This window comes from Halictus rubicundus, chromosome 12, assembly GCF_050948215.1.
Source record: "Halictus rubicundus isolate RS-2024b chromosome 12, iyHalRubi1_principal, whole genome shotgun sequence".
In the NCBI taxonomy this organism is placed as follows: Eukaryota; Metazoa; Arthropoda; class Insecta; order Hymenoptera; family Halictidae; genus Halictus; species Halictus rubicundus.
The window spans coordinates 7673020-7693723 of NC_135160.1; the positions used below are offsets into that span (position 1 = coordinate 7673020).

The window sequence follows — 20704 nt, forward strand, 5'->3', positions numbered from 1 at the left end:
TTCAGAGCCCCGTCCGAGTTTCCGGTTAATTCGAACCCGCTTCTACACGGATCCCGAATATGGGGAACCGGAAACGCGGAGGGCTCGGTCAAGGCGGCCCTCCCCTCCCACGACGCTGTTAAAAATTTTACCTACGGTTTCTTTACCTCTGCAAAATTTTTGTTATCCATCTTACAGATTCTAATGAAATGTTCGCTCGATACGTTATTTTTTAAAACATTCATTTTTAAGCCTAAACTAAGATCTATTCACAAAAATGACAATATTTTCGGAGATGAGAATATTCGATAATTTTATAATGTTTCCGTCATTTCCATAGATGAGAATATTCGATAATTTTACTGTGTTTCCGTCAATGTTTCTCTTTTTTAAGTGTTCTCGCGAGTCCTGCCACCGTCAGATCAATCGACACCACATCATACGGATCACAATAGATTTATAATTACATCAGACCACGCTACAGTAACTGTAAAAAGAACGTACAAGATTAGACGCGCCCACGAGGACGGTTCTGTTAGTTGCTGAGCCACGGTTGAACGGGACAGTTTTAATAAATAAAACGAGTCGATGGGCGAACGTTCTGAACCTGTTGAATAATAAAAACTCCGTGACGAATATACATTAAGTAAGAATTTAACTTAATAACTTAATGATCGTAATAACTAAACTATGAGACACACAAATTTGAAAGATGAAATAATACAAGTGAAATCCTTTTCTACCAGTCTTCATAGTCTGATTTTCTCATAAAATCGAAAGTAGAACATAAAGCCTTAAATGAAAAAGCGTGTTTAGTTTGAAAACTCAAAATTCCAGTCTCGGAACAGTAGGTAGAGTGTTCTAGAACTGGAATTTCAAACTGCAATTGAACAACTCAAAACAATAAAATCCCTGTTCAATTCAAGAATGAATTAACCTTTTGCAGACGAGGATTTTTTAAAATACCAAAAACATTTTCCACGGAAAAGTAAATGATCTACCGAGGCCTTGAATACTGGAACAGATGAAAGATGTGTATTGATCTTTCGTGATGTACTGTTCGGAACTAAACTATTGGTTTGCAACTTCAGGAATTGAATGCACAGTCCTGACATTGTCAATATGTCGACGTTGGTCCTCAAAGGGTGAAATACCAGACGTGATGTAACATTTAAGCGTAAAAAATATAAATTTGCAAGAGCTCCACGCGACAAATTGATCCAACCTCAAGAAATTCATTCGAATACAAGAGCTTTCGAAATTTTCATTGCTGTCCCCCAGTTTATGATCCAGGTGAAATTACGTCGTAAGTGGAAAGACGCGAAAATCGAAGCGAACTTAACGAGATAATTTGGATCTTGGTGTCCTCGGGTCCCTGGGTCCCTGGGGCTCCTATCCTTTGCATTTAACGGTCGAAGATAAATTGCCGCAGATAAATCAAAATGAGACACCCGGCTACCTATATACAGCGGCGGTATAATACCCGTTAAAGCGGAGGGACCCCGGCCGAGGCGCTAACTTCCGTCTTTATCCACTTATCCGTGCCGAGCACGGAAGGACTATTCCTCACAATTACATCCTGATCGATCTTTCCGGGGCCGTAGATCCTTTCTAAGGAGCGTTTACGGCTTGGTCAACGACGCAGCCGGAATAAAAGGCGGGAAGACCACTCTCCGCGGTTTCAAATTTCCGTCCCGGCGAAATTCAGGCTGAGCACCGTCTAATTGTACTCATAAATAATCTATGGGATTTGTGGAATTTATGACAAAACTGACGAAGTGCATTTTAACGTAACAAACAGATCAAAGGAATTTAATAATATCAATGTACTGTCTTCTGTTTCTTGCAATTATTGCAAACAATTTTTGTGTTGTAAGTTTTGATGTATAATAGCATTTCAAGTCTCATTTTTTGGGGTTTAGATTATTTAAAAAATCTACTGACGAGTCTGCAATTAGGGATCCTGACAATTTTGCCAACCTAAACTTTTCCAAAGAAAAGCGTTCAGACCGCGCCCGAAAATTTCATCGATTCGAAACTTTGTTCAACCGTGGCGACGTTCTCCAATCACCTAATCGCTAAATAAAAGTGAGAGTTACGAAGGAACACCTGACACTAACGAGTCAACGCATTCACTGCTCGTATTTCTAGAAAAAAAAAAGAAAAAAGAAAAAGAGTACAGTTAACGAACATGACAAAAGGGAGAAAAGGTAAGTTAACAATCTCGATTCGATTTTCAGTCTTCTGGATTAGGCAATTCCATGTTAATTACCAATTACAGTAAAACTGATTAACACTCGGACGCCGAAGGTATGACCAATAGACAGAGACCCAATTTAATTTACCAATTAAAAACCGAAACGAGCTCGCACGCTGCTTTGAAATAATCGCCACTCTGATTCTGAAAATACTTCGCAGATTTTTATAACATTCGTGTAAAGAAATTCATAATGATGATAAATTTTTATCGGATGTTTCATAAAACCTAATTGAAATTCATCGCGGACTTGATTATGATTTGAGATAATATTCAGAAAAATTACTCGTCTCTGTTGTCTTTGCCTGGAGACTATTCGATTGCCTTTCAATTCAATTGTCATTCCATCGGAAACTTCGATCGTGAATTTGATTATCGTGTTATTGCTGCGAGAACTCTTTCAAATCCCAGCGAGACCGTCTATTTTACTGCGTTTTGTGCCGCGCAACTTCTGGGAGCACATAAAACCGGCGATCTAGTTCATGTGGGGTCAACGAACAGTCATTCCTGGCCGGACGTTCGACGTCGATAAACCCGGGTCCCCGTGAAACGCGGCTTGGCCGTCGAGCAACGAGCGTCGAACAACACCGAACAACAGCGAATGCGTCAATCCGTCGCCTAATCTCACCAGCAAACGCGAGAAAGAAGGACAACGCCTCTCGGCAACTCTGCAGCCGCAATCAGCACTGCAGCTGCTTGCACTGGACACCGACCTCCGTGCACCTGCATTCCAGACAGGGTCCGGATAGCTCGGTGATGATCCTGCCGACGCGGTACATCCTGCCGTAAATATTACATCCGGCCAACTTGAGCAAACTAGCCACGGAGACGGGGATCTCGTTCTCCAGGATCTTGGAGGATGTTCCGGCTTCCGTGACCGGCTCCCTGTCCTCGACAGACTCTGTGGAGCTGGATTGCACCGTGGACCTGCTGGTCGAGGGTGCCGGAGTTTCTGCGGTAGAGGTTTCGGTGCTGGCCTCGTTATTGCTCGAGAACAACAGATCCAGTACACCATCCAGAGAGAAGATTGACTCATCCGGGTCCGCGGTAGCTTCGGGGCTCTTCTCGGTTGCAGAATGAACCTTGTCCCCTATCTGCGACGGTGTATCCTCTACCTTTGATCTCACTAGGGCGTGATCGCTCGTCGAACTGTTTAACTTCACGAGATCCGGAGCCGAGTTAGGATCAGTGACGTTCTTAGGACGATCATCGGGCTGTTTCGTCAACTGTTCCATCGTCGGCGAGCTGATCTTCTCGTAATCGATTCCCTCGAGTTTCTCGGACAAGTGGTCCTGGTCGGTGTCTTCCACATTGCCAGACGGGATAGGCTCTTTCAGGTGATTGTCCTGGTTCACGACGTACTTGGTGTTGCTCGCTGGCCTGTCCCCTCCATCCTCAGGTCTGTAATCGTACGGGGGACGGACCAGCGTGAGCTTGTCCATGTAGTCGAAGTTGAACGTCTGCTGGACGTGATTCGAGGCCTGCGTCTGCAGAGGATTCAGGGTAGTGCTGCTGCTGCTGGGTCGCGGCGTCGTGATCCCGCGTTCCACCAGATAGGGCAGCATGTCCTCGATCAGAGACGGTAGATCGGGTGCTGGCTCAGTCTTGATCACGTCGCGGAACGGGTCCGGTGATACGATTGGCTGATGCAGGGACGGAGCTGTCGCGTCTGCTCGGTCCAGGACCAGTGTTGGAGACTCGTCTGCCTCCACTGAAAAAGTTACAGACGGTTGAAGGTGAATACGAAAGGTTTAGGGAGGTTCCTTTCACCTACTTCAAAAGCTTTGTATTCTTTTCACTTTTTCTCCTTTACGAATTCTCCCTCTTCCATGTAATCATGACAGTATTGATATAAAATAGTTTTACTAGGCTTGTTCTTGTAAAATTCATCGTGTACACGTAACAGTGGATAGTGAAAATAGATTGCAAACAAAAATTGATAATTTTATCAGACAGTTTACAGTACCGCAAACGATTTTCCCACAGCAGGTCTCGTCGGTGTTGATCCGCCGACAGCCGATTTTCAAGGGAGGACATTTCTCCGAGGAGCATACTACCTCGCCATAGTAGCACATGCAGATCACGCAGATGCTGCTGCTAGGTAGAATTTCGCCATGACGGTGCTCCATGTTCTCGAAGAGGCAGTTGCTCACTGGGGTTTCGTGAAACAGAAACAGTGTCTCTTCGAGCTGAAGTCGAGAATGATTTAAAGAAGAAAATATAACAGAATATAACGTATATCAATAAATGGCGCGACGTAGTATAAAATATAAACTAAAATGTATAGTCAGTAGAATGTATGGATGGAGTGAAGTACAGCATGGATGCAATAAATGTACACAAGTGGCGATTTATATTGTAATAAATAACAGTAATAAAGTGATGTCTGACACCGTAAAATTGGGGAAAATGCTTTATAGGTCTATGATAAAAGAAAGAGAAGATCCGTTACCATCAGTTTTACGATGAGGATTCGTGATTGGCGCGGGAACCACGGTGACGCCGGTTCCAATTTCCAGATTCAAATCGGTGGAATGATAAGGCGCGTCAAAATATGGCGGCTCTCGCGGCACGAATCCACCTTGCGACAAAAAGATTGTTTCAGCAGCTGGAAACTGACTGGCGAAGCTATTTAAGCATCCCTCAAAACACCAATAACATTAATGATACTGTAATCCTTTTTAAGAAATAAATATATTCTTTAATAGAAATACCATAGAAAAATTGATACTCTTCTATTCACGTTTACTAGGACCTTTGGAATTAATATTATTACATTACCAATACCTTCTGAATTTTTGTTACCGGTTAGAAAATATTTTCTTTCGCAGTGAAGAAATCGTTTACAGGATTCCTTGCTTTTGTATATATTATAATAGACTGTGCATTTTTATGCAATTTATAGGATCTATAAATTTATAAAATACAGGAAAGCATATTGAAACTACCTTTCTTATATTTTTACTATAAAAAATATTGTATTTACCGATACTGATTTTGGCATAGTCTCGTTTTTAAAAAAAGAGGCTATGAAAATTGATATTTCACAAAAATTCACGATCTAATATTAAGTTTGGTAAGTAAATACAAGCGTAATATGTGTATGCAAACGTTTCAGTCTTTTTCCAATTTTCTTTTATTCATAAATAAAATACTGGGTACGTTGTCAGTCGATAATGAAGCTGGTTATCTAACGTCTGGTCGATAGCGAACAAACAATTAAAGAAAAAGGAGGAATATTGCAACCATTATACATACAAATGCATGAAATCCCCAGTATCATGCATGAACGACCGAAAAAGACTAAAACCTTTGCACCTGACAAAATCCCTTCAGTGCCACTGCTTATCTTCCATTTCCGAATGAGAACCAGACCACAATAATCTGTTAATTAACGCAAGCAATGTACACGTCGTGCAGTGACGAACCTTTTTGCATGCGTAAACAGGAGCATAGGCATCACAAAATGAGACACGCCGGGGATCTACAGTCTCGAACACGCAGACACAAAACATTTCAAAAAAAGAACCCCCGACAGCGGTATAATTCATAAATTAGATAAATCCGCGGGCTTCCACGATGAAGTAGAAAAACATAAAAAAGAGAACTGTCATTCCCGACGAGCTCGCAACGCAAACCACCGAGCGGCACGGTCCGCGAAATGAATGCACGTCAGCGTCACGCCGATCGCCTGCGACTCGAAATTTTATAGCGTCAGCCTAGCGATACGCGGCCGTGTCAAAAATGCGACTGGTGCCCGTGGGCAGCAGCTGGGACCTTTTCAATTTTGCGAAATGAATTCCCGCAAACTGCGAGAGACAGAGACAGAGAGAGAGAGAGAGAGAGAGAGAGAGAGAGAGAGAGAGAGTGCGGGAAAAAATAAAGAAAAAACAAGGAGCAGTAAGAGGCCGGCATTGATCGCCGATACGTTCAACCGGCCGCGTAGTATAGAGATAAGAAAACAATACGTTAAAGAATAAAGTCAACGTACACTACCCTCGTCAGAAAAGGAAATCTCATTCCCACCTTTTTAAATTATTATTTACAATATGTTCAATTTCTCATTCCCATATGACGCTTTTTATTTCGAAATAAGAATTTCATTTCATCCGAAATACGGCGAAAGCTGGTCCCGAACCGTCGCCTTATATCGAAAGAAAACTGCAGTGAAATATCTGAGTATGAAATGAGTCTAGTACTATTTTTAACATGATTGTCACAGTTGAATTATCGACCAATTTCTCGAGGAAGGGAAATTTAGCGTCCAAACAGTTTTTGGACCCGCTGTATGGGTGAGGCGTTGTTGAAGGTGTTAATAATTTTCCTTGGAGAGGATACGGGATTTTTCGACGGGGATTCCTTAAGGTAGAACCTACCTTCGGTCTCGACAGGCGGGCTAAATCTGTTTTCCTGAGTGGCGATATCGTAAAATCCAGAAGTGTCAGTCGGCCGCAATTCCGGAGGCACGACCACCGAGCCGGAAGGATACCCGGTGACAGGCGACGGAACTGTCTTGTCTTTCACCAACGCGTCCGCCGCCACGAACGGAATTATCCTACGTGAAACGGGGAACACATCCATCCTCTTATTTCTCCAACGATCGTTCTCGTTCTCTCGTTTGCTCGTGTATGTATGCGCGCGGGTCGAGGGCCGGGAATTTTGGGGGTTGATGGAGGCGTCGAGCGGAACGAAGGACTCTCCACTGAAATAAATTCTTTCGCGTACACCCCCTCCATCCACCCCCCATCCCCCTCCATCCCGCCGCGAGATACTTGTTTGCCTTCGTTGGAATTATGGGGGACGAAGAGTTTCGAGTGCTCCGACCCAAGGGACCAAGATTTAGGGGTGTTTTCGACGAGAGACTCATTTCTCGAGGAAAATAATTTTTTATGAGATGCGAGCGGACTGATTGCGGGGACCAGGGTTGTCAGGGACACCGGGAAAGGATGAAAAGCTTCGGAGAGTTTTAGCGGGGCAGGGAGTGCGTTCTCGACGAGGGAGTGCCGCGTTACAAAGGACGATGTCCTGGCCCTTTTTATACGGGAATTTACGATTTTGTGTACGGAACGGAAAATGGCAGTGAATTATTAAATTGGCTGCTGAAAATGTTCGGTGAAAAATGACAATGTAAATTTAATGTTCGTTCTTGTAGCTAGACTGCGAACTTTATTTCTGATGGTGAAACCGAGTAGACGGAGCACAAAACATTATTTTCAACTTTCTAAAATTCTTATAACGAGTACTGAATTTTTCTGTTTTTGTAACTCCTCTTGTAATCGACGCAGACTGCGTGCGACTTATTAAAATTATTAAAAGAGGGAATAAATCTGAAATACGTACATCAACTGGATTTATATTAGCCGTACAAATTAATTCGAATTAATTAATTAAAAATAATCCCCATCATTTTCAGTCACACCGCCATTTTACAGATGACGGATGAACCCATTAAAATGTTTGGAAATTAAATGAGGTTACAAATGATTGATTGTGAGGAACACGAATTAATTTGCACGCCTAACAGTTATAGTCATCTATATGGAGCCCTCAAAACTAACCGGAACGCCTGTAGCGGGTGATCCAATTTTTAACTTATTTGAAGTTTGGTAACAAATGGAATTGAAATTGCACAATAAATTGCACAACACCTGTTTTATTACAGGATATACTTTGACGTTTTCAATACCAGAGGCAACTGCATTTTGTGTGAACCAATAAACAGCAATTAAAAATAAATTGCTGTGTCAAACGTGCTACGAATTTATGGTCAATTAATATAAATATTGATTGTGGACAAAAATAAAGATTGTAGTCAAAGTAAACAAGAATAATAATCATCCATTAAAGAGATGTACACACAAGAGAAGAACAGACTTTATTTTAATCATTACTATAAAGAGTGATGCGTTTAGAAATGTACTATAATATTTTACATTATTATAGCACAATAAGAATTTGATCACCCACCGGCGGTATAGTCTGGAGGATCTTTTCTCTAGGAAAATGTATTGACAGAGCCCAGGCTCCCTTAGCAGAATTTCGGTTGTCGTTTATGATTCATGGATCTCGAGCGTTCGTTGGCACGCAGGGGTTGGTATTTACCTTACCTGACATTCGGTAGCGACGGCGGCAGGGTAGGTTCGCTGTAATCGTAATCGTAGTCCTCCCCCTTCTCCCTGTGAGTGATGTTCAGTATAGCCTCGACATCCGGCGGTATTGACCTAATCGGGTTTATCGTGACACCCTGAATATGACCCACCGAGACGTTCGTTTTCACAGTGACGTTCATCACCAGAATGTCATCCGGCATTAGCACAGTGGATGACGGTTTGTTGACTGTCCCTTTGCCGATGGACTGCGTTGTCTCGGCCGGATCCATCTAATCGCAACAGGTACCCACTGTTAATTTCCCTGACAGGACCCACCGACACTGATTCACGCTCCTATCGATCTGCCGGCGGTTTCAATTATAGACACTGTTTATTCGCAAGCATCCTTCAAGGATCACTTCTAAATTCACGGTGTGCTCCAAACACTGCCGAGGATTAATTAACGCTGGGACTACCGCACGGGATACCATAATTCCTTTCGGATTTTTCCTTTTAGGAGCGAATAGGGGAGTAATCGCGGTCGGTATAATTATTGCAAAATGGCGCGTCTTAAATTTTTAATTTTTCCCGTTCGCGTCTTTCTATAATCGTGTCAGAGAATATTTTGTAATGTACTTCTTTGTTCAAGTACATCGCACGGAATAAATCTAATCTTGGTATTATTCAAAGCGACTCAATGGAATAAATCAATAAGAAAAGAAAAATAACTCGTTTCGTATCATCCAGTTTTAATAACTTTGAGTTTATGCTTTACGCCAATGTATAGATTCTTTTTCTTTTTATTTGTATTTATTGCAATGTATTGCCACATAGTTACGGTATATTTTTCCATAAATGAGAATGAAACAGATAAATGGAAGGTCCGGTATGTTTGTACAATTACCACATTTTTCAAATATTTGTTTGGTCTGCGCGTTGCATAAAAATCTCTGTGTAACGGTACGCATCACATCTCCCTCGCACGGTTTTTCATTGGTTCAAAAAAATGAAACTTCTACAGAGATAAACAAGGCGAATGAATCACCCTGTAGATTTTTATCAGTGATGATTCATTTTCTAGTATACTCTCGACAAAGTGCATAAAAAACATACCGTGCTTCAGTATGAATAAATTCCTCTTCATATATTTTTTTATACATTTAAAAAAAAAGTATTCCCGATTCTGCTTTCACACACAACTAATACATTTCCCCCCAAAATGTGTCGAAATATCGCGGGAAAAAATGACAGCGCAAAACCGTTAATCAAATCTTATTGCTAGGCTGTGGATTTTGGAAAGTTGGTCCATGTATCGAATACAAAACAGTGAAAATATTTAAAGAATTTCGGGACACTGTTGTGTCATTCTCATTAAAATGGTTAAGAAAAGAAATAAATGTCTAGGTAGCCTTTGGAATTTTTAATTCGCATAAAAATCCGCCGTCTACTTATAAATATTTTTACATGTTTGCGGACTCACCGTGACGTTTCCGTGTTGGAAATCTTCTTTGGCGGCGCCCGTCGAATTCGAGTTGATTGTGTCCCTGTTCCTCACAGTCACGTTTACTCTCCTCCAGTCCTCCTCCGTCACCGTATCGTTTCCGGTCGGTTCCGGTAACAGAGTTGTCGATTCCGTCGCCGCGTCCGCCACGGACGAGAGATCCTCGATCACGGTGATCGTCGATCCCTCGACGCCGCTCGTCGAGAACGTCGTCGTCGCCGTCGTCGTCGGATCGTTCAACGGATCGCCGTCCTCTTTACTTGCCGACGTTGCATCCAAGGTCGTCGATTCGACGCTCGTTGTCGACTGCAATCCGACCATTGTGTGCGAATGTCCCCTCTCTCATGTCAAAAACTTTTTATTCCACTTGTGAAACATATTGCTCCGCGCTTCAGACTTTTTTGAAAAAAGACTAACATCTAGAACTACCGAGCCCTAAACGTGGCTTAGACTTATCCCTTTATAATAACAGCAAGATTGAATTTTCTCGGGTTTCATACGAGTTTTATGGTAACTTGTACTCCAAAGAAGAGATATATTTAAAAATTTCTCGTGAAAACGTTTTCATAATTTCAGTAATCGTGAAAGAAGAAATCATCCACCAATCATTTTGACTGATTCGGTAGTTCTAGTCTTAAATTTATTTAATTTCTTTCGTCGACTAATTCCTTCTGATGAAATTGAAATAAAGGCGTTATTCAGTTTTATTCGCACATATTACTTTCTTGAATTTTAAGAAATTTACATAAAAAATGAAAATTTCATTCTGAATGCGACGTTAAAAAAATTCTAAAGTACATTTTCCGGTTTGAACGTCGCTCGTAGAATTGTAATTGCTGCGGTGACGGCGGTCTCTTGTGGGAAACGGAAGCAGTGCAAGCATATGGCAAATAAAAGTAAACATATCAAACCAATAAAAGTTTCCAGCTTGGATATTTTCGCAATCCATAGACGCGGATGTAAAGTTCCTCTAGTAAAATTGATGCCGTATAAAAACACGCTATCACGTGGTCGGAATGATTTTTCCGCAGAGTAACTGGCACTCTACAATTTCTGGTCGGATTTTTATGGTTTCGCACATCGCGGGGGCAGCCGTTTTTACGGTCCACCCTGTGTATGTGCTGAAGATAAGCAACGAAATAAAAATCCTCCAACTAAATTAAACGTTACTAGACTGCGGGTTTCATGCATTTACTGCAAAAATGGGTAACTGCAATTTAAAACACTACCCATCTTCGCTGTTCAAATGTTTTTTCAAATGCAACGCTCCCCTTTACGAGACATTAAAATAATTTTACAGAAGGCAGCCACGGAGTCTCTGAATATTAACCTGTGCATTACTAAATATTATAGCAACGTGTATAAAATTAATTTCTCTATCTTTACGAGATTCTGAACGTCAGTAGAATCAGAAGATGTCGATGTCCGACTACCAAAATTATTAAAGAAAGAATGAGTTTCTTGCAGCAAAAACAGAATATTATTATCAGGTTTAGAGGTTCACAGTCTAAACATTAAACGCTCCAATGTTCGAGAAGAAAAGAACGCTATTTTTCGAAGTATCCACTCGGAGCCACCGCGCTCAGTAGAAATGCGGTGAAAACGAGCTGCAAGTAAGACGCCCGGAATTTTTCGACCATGGGGATTACCTCTTCAGGGGTAGCCGGCGTCGTGGTGGCGATTTCCGGGCTGGATTTCACGTAGTCCACCGTCTCGACCAGAATCTCGTTGTCCATGATGTCGGTCTCGAAGGTGGACGGCCAGGACGTGGAATCGGTCGGGATCGAGGACGATTCCTCGTCGACGATCGTGCTCGAATCGATTCTTTCCTCGACTACTCGATGACCTCGTCCTTCCACCGGTGGGCTCGTTATTTGCTCCACTACCGGCTGCGCAGAAAATTACTCGTCTGTGCACTGTTAAAACTTCACCGCGCAATGTTCACGGGAACGACTCATAAATGGCAGATCAGTTCTAACACAATTCATTACATAAATAATATAAACACGTAATAGTACGTATATTTCATATGAAATATATAAAATAAAAACAAATGTATAAATATGTAAAAATAAGAAATGAGTAGTGTTAATATGTAAAGAATCATATGTGTTGCTTTATATGTATAAACCTGATTCCCTCTAGACAGCGTTTTAGAGCGTCGCGCTAAGCTATCAACCTCAGTAATCTAAATTTAATCAGTTCCAGCGATTACCAACTTCCAGATCCTTGAATACGGTCCTGAATGTCGTGCATCGTCCAGTAAAAGGGACTTTAAAGTCCCTTTAAAGAGAACCGTGAAAGTAAAGCGAACTAAAATTCTGCACGAGCGCTTCGGCGCAAATTGCGACTGATTTCTAATCGAATTTCATTGAAACGAAATATCAAAGGTCCCCGGATGGATTACGTGCTTCAAAAGATTCGAGGAAAAGGGAATTCTACTTAGGACCCTTGAGCATCGGCGCCGCGGCGCGACGGCAGCGTTTAACGCGCCATTGACAGCGTAAGAACGAGCCGGGAACGGCCACGATTGCTATCGTCATCGATGCAAGAGTTCGTCCCCCGGTAAAGCCACGTGATTTACAACCCGAATGGAATTTAATTAATGCAATCCTGGCGGAACGGACGCAGCGACGCGCCGAGCCGGTTAGACGTTTAACTTAGTTAATCTGGGAACGCGAAGTGAAGCATTCCTCGTCAGTGACTTCGGCTTCGAATTGGACAGTCGTGTCTGTTACCCTGCTGTCCGGACTCAACTGCTCGAAACAATTATGGGACCGTTTATTCGAGCGGTTTTGCCGTTCGATATTGAAAACGTTTCATACCCACGAGACTGTCCACTTCGAAACATTTCCATGCGTAAAATTGCTCATGTTAAACACGATTTTAAACGAACAGTAATATTTCTTGATTCGTGTGAACATGTTGGGACCGAAATGTCACTTATATCGTGCACAGACACTATTCCTTGACTTCTTACTGCGCCAGTGAGACAATACTAATTTATTCACAAAACTTTGTTGCTTCTAAGGATTTTTATATGGAACTTTGGCCAACGTATCCGTGACATTTTTCTGATCAAAACGAGCCCAAACACGACACAATTCGGATCATATTTATTTGTTTAATCCTCGATACAGTAGAACCTCTATTATCCGAACTGATCAGTGGAAAATCGAGGTTCTACTGAGTCGTCAACTGCACAAGCAAACATGCTCTGAAGTGTGTCATGTTTGGTCTCATTTTATCGGAAAAAATGTGACCAATGTGTTGATAAAAGCTTCGTAAAAATATAATCAAAAACAAAATGTTTTCACATTTATCAAGACATTACTATATTTTTTTTTTTTTTAATGTGGTTCCTGTAGACGTCAAATGAGATTGATTAAAACAATTTTAGTTTGTAGAAAATTAAGAGTTAGCCGAAATGAGGAATGCAAGTAGCAAATGTAGCTCTTAATACTTTTGTTGAATAAATTCCGCAGTAACTGAGGATTTTTATTTTCAAATAACAGCAGTCCGAAACGCTCGAAAGGTAAGTTTTATTGCGAATACGATTTTACTCTGTAGTACGAGGAAAAGAGGATTTTTATCCGGCTGTACGGCACGCGATATCTTTCGGATGTTAAAATTTCGTGTCACCTATTCGGAGAACATCGAACGAATACGAGAACAGCGATTTCGAGACGGCCGGATGAGGGTCGAACGGCAAAACCGATTTTTTCCTCCTTCGGTTTTACGTTACTCTCTTCCGTGCACGATTTTTCGGTCGGTTTTACGTCGCTTCTGTCGGATATCTCGGATACGCGAAATTTATTGGTGTCGGAGTCTAGCTGTTCCGTTAGTGTATCGGAAAATACGAAAACATAGGCGTTGCAGCGCGAGTTAATACCCCAATACTATCGAATACCTCATCCGTATCTTTTTCCGAAGAAATTTCCTTTGAAAGATTTATTTCTGCTAAACGCAACGTTCCTCTGTTTTTCACGATCCTCTCCGCTGAATAATAAATTACATGCGAAAACTTACATTGTTCGAATCACAAATAGTAAATGGTTAAAGGATCTTTCTGAAGGAGAATATAGATTAAAAATTCATGCAGGCAGATGCGAAAGAGCGAGAGACATCAAAGCGATGTGTTGCAGAGAATAAGGAATCGATCGCAAAACGCAAAAAAAAAAAATGGCGAAAACGTACGAAGAAATTGGTCTCCTTGCGAAACTTGGCGTAGTCCTTGCTGATGAACGCGTACGAGGCGTAGTTCTGGGTGGCCTTAACCTCGATGCTACCGCCTTGAACGTTTAATCTGTCAGTTTCTTATGGCATTCGGGCTAGAACACCTAGGTGGTAATCAGGGTTGTGAAAGAGCACAGGGTTTTTATGGTGTAGCCGACCCGGCTCGCGTTTCCGGTCACTTTTTCGCGTCGATTGAAAAGATGAGGATCTGTTTTTCTTCAGCTACCGGTCAGCTATCGTCAAAACTTCATGAAAAGAGTAAAAAATTAAGAAAACGTGTCTTCATTGATTGCTTCACGTGAAATCATACCAAGAAAACGTTGAAATAATCGAGTAATTAAAGAATGAAGTCAGCTAGATAAAATACTAAATAAACTAAAAGAGATCTTTAGTAACTTCCTCGGTGAGTTTTTAACACCATCTCGTAGAAGTAGTGGGCGAAAACTTCAATGAGAACGCTATATAAGATCTTCGAAGATCTACTGATATTAAACCCTCAAGAACGTTTTATCGGAGACGAAGGAAATAAAAAATACACGCACACACATACACGAAAATAAACTATTCCGCACATCGGTGCATCAAAAAATGTTTCCCCCAAAGGTGTACAAGAAAAACAGCCCATAAATAAATAGAACGAGGTTGGTGTACCTCCGTTGGATTCGCAAAAAGCGATAACAAACTACGACGCGTGTTTACCCTAAAAATAGAAAATAAATGAAACTTGTTAAATTTTCCATTAATGTTCGAAACACGTCGGACGTGTTGTTCGCAGATGGCCCGAAAAAGCTTCGTCGAAAATCCCTCCAGAGGAACAGTAAGTGAAATGACAACCTTGGCTTCCCCCGAAAATTGATCCTTATCTAAAATTTAACATAATCGCGCATTATTTTGACTGATATTTTTTAATGAAACGATTACTGGCGTATTTGTGACATTCTTCTGGTTAATATGAGTCCAAACACGACACAATTCGGAGTATATTGGGTTGTTAAATTGACGATTGTAGTAGAACCTCTACTATCCGAACCATGGATATCTGAATTCTCCAATATAAGGGTATCCGTATGCCACCCGATTTACTGTACAAACCTTATATTCACCTAACTACATTTTCTGTTCTATTATCTGAATACTCCACTGATTCGGATAATAGAGGTTCTACTGCATCGTGGATTAAACGGGTAAATATGCTCAGAATAGTGTCGTGTTTGGACTCATTTCAATCGGAAAAATGTCACGGATATGTTCATAAAAGTTTCACAAGTATGTCATTAGGAACAAAACAGCTTTGTTCACTGTTTATTCTTTTCTACATTCGACGCCAGCGGTAAAAAATCGAGGAAGCGTTTGCACGCGATGCAAGCGACACTTCGATTCGAAAATTTTTGCTTGTATCGCGACAACGTACCAGTTTTTCAGGGTGTTTGTGAGAGTCGAATGGTGTGTTGAATTTCGAGAATGATAAAGGGGAAGCTGAAGCTTGTCGCAGGTTGTCAGGACGAAAGCAAACGTAAAGTAGAAACGCGAGCCGGATGGGCGAGTCGGGCGGGGCGAAATCGCGGCAACCCTGATGCAACATGATCCACAGACTCACTGCAATTGTAGGTGGACGGGCAGCAGTGTCCCTCGCGGACGATGGGGCTGCATCCTTGAAGAGGCGGCGCGCAGGCGAGCGGCACGCAACGCACCGCGCCCATAGCGCAGAAACAATTGTCGCATGCGGCCTTCCACTCGATGTCCCTGACCATCTCGCCTTCCTCGTACACGCGGGAGTCCACGCGACACCCTGCCAAACGGAAATTGCATCCTGAAACTCGGAGAGAAACGCTCTGCCCGAACTCGTCGTTTGCAAAAACTGCTGTTGTTTCAAACCTTTGTCTCCTCCCATTGGTATCCCATTGTCGTTCGAATGCAAATTTCGGACATTCATAAAGAATCTTTAATAATGATCGATTCACAGAAACTAATAAGATCCGGAAAAATCGAAGACTCCGCCATCTTTCAGCAGCAGGTCCGCAAGAAAACGAATCTCGGCGGCAGAAATGAAAAACAAAAAACATCCAACACCCCGCAGGATTCTCTCGACCGATCGAACCCGTTCGCAGTCATCCAGGGGGTTGACTAGGGCGCGGTGTAACCCGCGGACCCAACCCCCTGTCACGCAAAAACCCATTGATTTCGAATCCGGCGTTCGTTCGCGAAATCCGCCGGAAAAAAAGCGGGACCGAGCTTTAAAACCGAATGCGCCGTGATAACGTATTTCACGAGCACAGCCCCACACCTCCCGGCTCCACCCCTCTGGCAGATTCCATTTTCCGGCGTTCAGGTTCAAAGAGTGCGTGCATGATGATAATCAACAAGCGACAAATCCCGCAATTTAACTTTCGAACGCGGACGAGGCGCGCGCGCCCGCGAGCCCGCGAGCCCCCGGGTGAACGACGAAACGATTTCTAAGGGGCGGACGGTGGAAAGAGATATAATCTCTCGGATCCATTCGCCGGAAGGTGATACAGCACTTCATAAAGCACCGAGAGCCAATCTCCTTCCGCGGACGGGCGTCGTTCCGTTCTCTCACCCCATTTAGATCGCGCGCGCCAAAGAGGATCGAAGACCCGAGGAACCCAATATCGCCCGATGATCCGTTTCCGGGCGAACCTCTATCTCGGGATACGTCACCCGGGGGCGTTATCACGGGGTCAATGCGTTCTTCGACGGGACCGACCCGTTGTTTTCCCCGTGTCCGAGCGAAACGAGCCTCGCACGATCGTTATTTAGCCGATCGGACGGCTGCCTTCGACGAAGGACGACGCTCCATCCTGACCACCGTAAATTAGGTAATTGCGATCTCGCCGACTCTTTCCCGGAACCCTCCTTCCTCCGACCTTAACCGTGTGTTTGTCCACTACACCAGAAAATTACAACTTTTTTAATCCTTGATCACCATGCTTTTTCACCCAGAGTTGCAAACGTTCCATTCAACCCCTGATAATTAAGCTCTCTTAAGATTGACAATCGGAACGGTCGAAACCTACTAATTCAACAGAAATTAATACAATCGGACTCCTGCGAGTTCTAGGCCTATGTCATTTCTGACGATATTTCACTAAAACCTTTTTATTCCGATATAAGACGATGGCTCGGGACCGGCTTTCGTCGTATTTCGGATGAGAGTATACAGCAAACGAAGGCTAGCCATACATCAATAACAGTTGAACAAGATATACATGTTGAAATAGTTTCTACAATTTATAACTTAATGTTCTCAGTATGGCTGATAAGCACAATGTACACAGACCTAAAAGACTCGTTCACGGAGTTCAAATAACAATCTTTTACGACGCAAAGAGAACATTTCTGTACCAACTGGTAAGTAGACCGCAAGACTGTAGGTAAAATGTTTTAACAATAATTACAGGACGATGATAACAGTCCATTGTCCAATGCACTGGTAACACGAATATCAAGACGGGTCGTGACAGCGTCGGGAGCATCCACATAATGGCGTAGAAATGAGGCTTTAGGGGTCGCTTTAAAGTTTTAAGCAGCGACGTGAAACTAGCCGTTAAATGGAAGCGGACCGCCGGCATCTGAAAATTGAGCTGCCGGGAGAGAAGTCTGCACGATCTAAATATGCGAGAACAAGAAACACCACTAGAATTTCATAGCGAACCGCGTAGGACGTTTTCCCATTGATCCTTGAGAGACTGGATCTAAATCCGGAGGGCCCTATTTTATTCCGCATTTCTCTCAGACCGTGAACATAAAAAACGAAAGTGATTCCTTATTGGAAAATGGAAAACTTTTATTCCTTCCTTCGCGGCGACGGGACTAACTTTTTCCTAGTTTTAATCATTTCCAGCCATTCTCTATAATACACTTCGCAGGACATTTTCTTATTCAGCTTCAGAGTCTAAATCCTGAGGATCAAAGAAATTTATTCTGTATTCTTCTCGGACCGTAAATATATAAAAAGCGATGTTGCCACATTGGAAAAATGGAAAACTTAAGAATAGGACAGAATGCGTCCTACCGCTGAGAGAAAAGAGAACAAAAATTTTCAACGATTTTCCATGACATGCCTACTTTATTGCGCATTTTCTTATCGATCCTGAGAGTCTGGATTTAAATTGCGCGAGTCCGACAATTTATTCTGCATTCTTCTCAAACCGTAAACATAAAAAGGGGACGAAATTGTAGAGTGAAAAATTCAAAAATAAGAAAGAATACGCCCTTCCACTGAAAGGGAAAGAGCAAAAATATTCAGCGATTCCCTATCACATCGCAGGGTATTCTTGGAAATAAAATCCGAAGAGAGGGAGAAGGGAATGAACTTCGGCGCGAGAAGTGGAAAAATAAGTAAAACTTTTTTCCCCGTGTTGAAGTTGTCGAACTCCGCCAAAAAATAAGGAGGAAGATGCTTTGCAAACAGGGATCGTCGAATGAGGGAAGTTCGGGAGGATGCCGGGTGTGATCGGGCGGAAAATTCCGGCGAGGTGTGTAACAATTGCTTAGGAGAAACACAAGGCGTGTAGACTTCGGAAAAACTGGGGTAAAATTCATGGCGGAAGTTGCACTTCACGCGTCAGATTTACCTGGGAACGTGATTTCCAGCTTCCCGCGGCGCCGCGCCGCGCAGCGTCGTAAAATTGAATGAAACTGGGCGTTAAGTGAACGCGCAAGCAAGAGGGCAGAAAGAAAGAAAGCGGGAAAGAGAGGTACGAGGCGGCCAGAGAACGAGGGAGAAAGATGGCGTGAAGGGGAGACACACGATGGCGGAAATCTTTCTGAAGCGAGTGTCGCGGGATAAAGTAACGGCGACGGTAACCATGCTTTATTGCGCTAAACGTTTCCCTGCAACTTTCCGACGCGTGTTCTTAACTCTCTCCGCAAAGGAACGGGGGGAGAAAGAGCGAGCCGAAAAGAAAGAAAGGGAGAGAGAGAGAGAGAGAGAGAGAGAGAGAGAGAACCGTGGAAAAAAGTTTCTTGTTCGCCGGAAACCGGAGAAGAAAGAAGGCTGGTTCCCGGGGAGAGATTTCTTAAAAAGGGAGAGGGACTTTCGTAACGATAATTAGATGGTACTCGGCGCCGCGATAAAACCCGACGCAATTTAAGGGGATTAAAGTTCGCCATACAGGGAGGCGTCTCCTCCTGATTTCGTCCCGCGTTGCGATTTTTCCTCATAAGCTCAGCTTAAATTTAAACTCGGCCAGCCAGCCAGCTACGGCGCGGCTTCTTCCCAAAAGCGGCTGATATAGCGATCCTCGGCCACCCGCGCCGAACTTTGCTTTTTATCGCGTTAAACTTCCCGTCCCAACTATCACCATTGTCAGAGAGGCTTTTCGGAAAACCGGTGGACTTTCTCCCTCTCTCTCCCTCTCCCCCTCGTTCCCTTTCTCTCACGCCCCGGAGTAACCGATCATTAAGCTGCTGCGGAAGATAAACAGCAGGATCGAAACGAACCGCGGATTAAAGCGCGAAAATAATCCGCCGTACTCGCCTACTTTCACGTAGACTCGGAATTAAGCGATCAAGTCGTAATCATAGTGCTTCGTTTACACAGAGAAATGAATATTTTTCTACTACACTGTGGCACCAAGAAGTATTTTTACATCGATATGCCTCACACCGGGAGGAAAATAGATTACACTTAGTGATACTTAATTTTTCAACGAAAAAACTATCGTATATATCGAGTTCTAACTTGACAAATTTGTCAGTGCAACGTTCAAGAATGCACAGTATCTTTTTGCGTAAAAATATTGAGTTCGAAGCTACAACAGCTTTACTAGAACGCTTTCAGGAAATGGTTCTACATAACCAAGGGCAAATTACTAATCTCTGAATGGAAGGAGTGCAGTAATGTCTCGATACATATGTCAAAGATGCGCATGATACTTGTGAAAAATTGACGGAACTGTTTTCTTCTTAATTATTTCTTCGTGAAACTTTTGCCAACATATTCGCGATATTTTTCTGGTTAAAACATTGGTTAAGAGATTCATAAAAAAATGTTTATCCTACTGCGTGTTAGGTGGAAATCGCGTTATAAGAAATTCAGAATTACTACAAATCACATCAAATTGAATGAAACTCGATAGAAATGAAATCGCAATTTTGGCTCCGCGTTAGGGTATACTATTACTGTAACGAGTACAGAATATGGCCAATATTGCGGTACCAAAATTTTTTCATGTATGGAGACGTTACTGCGATTTGGCGCGCGAGAAAAAATTCATTTTGGCGGAGGCAGATAAAATCGAACTCACCGTTTCCCATGATCGGCGCCAGCGTGGACGAGTGTGGATCTTTAAGTGGAAAAAGAAGAAGAGAGAACGGTATGAGTTATTCGGTCTCGGGCGAGGGAGTGGCGAACTCGCACGACGTAGCGGGGAAAGTACACTCACGGGTGCAATTGTAGGCAACGGGGCAACAGGAGTGCGGCGCATAGAGCGGAGTGCATCCCGGCAGGGGCAACAGGCACTTCGGTCTGATGCATCTTCTCGCGCCGGAGATGCAGTAGCAGTACTCGCATCTACGCGAGCCCATCATCGCTGAACCCGGCCCGTATCTCACGCCCTCGTGCAGGCAACCTGATTGTTAACAGAAGAACCCCTTCGCCCTAGAACCTTTTAAACGTGG

General features: G+C 42.9%; 1 protein-coding gene across 1 annotated transcript; it reads right to left on the reverse strand.

Annotated features, from left to right (window-relative positions):
* Nucleotides 1-1932: 1932 nt before the first annotated feature.
* On the reverse strand, nt 1933-20655 carry LOC143359445 (uncharacterized). Its single transcript, XM_076797369.1, has 12 exons — nt 20470-20655; nt 20332-20370; nt 15660-15851; nt 14024-14118; nt 11476-11715; nt 9806-10132; nt 8344-8615; nt 6613-6791; nt 4689-4817; nt 4203-4388; nt 3787-3947; nt 1933-3696 (listed from the first exon to the last, which is right to left on the reverse strand). The coding sequence occupies exons 1-12, from the start codon at nt 20612-20614 to the stop codon at nt 2917-2919; spliced, it is 2745 nt and encodes a 914-aa protein (XP_076653484.1). The 5' UTR covers nt 20615-20655; the 3' UTR covers nt 1933-2916.
* Nucleotides 20656-20704: the final 49 nt, after the last annotated feature.

Excerpts from the sequence above, each read along its gene's own strand:
- LOC143359445 (XM_076797369.1), bottom strand. The coding sequence starts at position 20,614 with ATGATGGGCTCGCGTAGATGCGAGTACTGCTACTGCATCTCCGGCGCG. Across the intron at positions 15,852-20,331 it reads GGCGCCGATCATGGGAAACG|GGTGTCGCGTGGACTCCCGC; the intron begins GTGAGTTCGATT and ends TCCGTTTGGCAG. Across the intron at positions 11,716-14,023 it reads GCAAGGAGACCAATTTCTTC|CCGGTAGTGGAGCAAATAAC; the intron begins GTACGTTTTCGC and ends TTTTCTGCGCAG.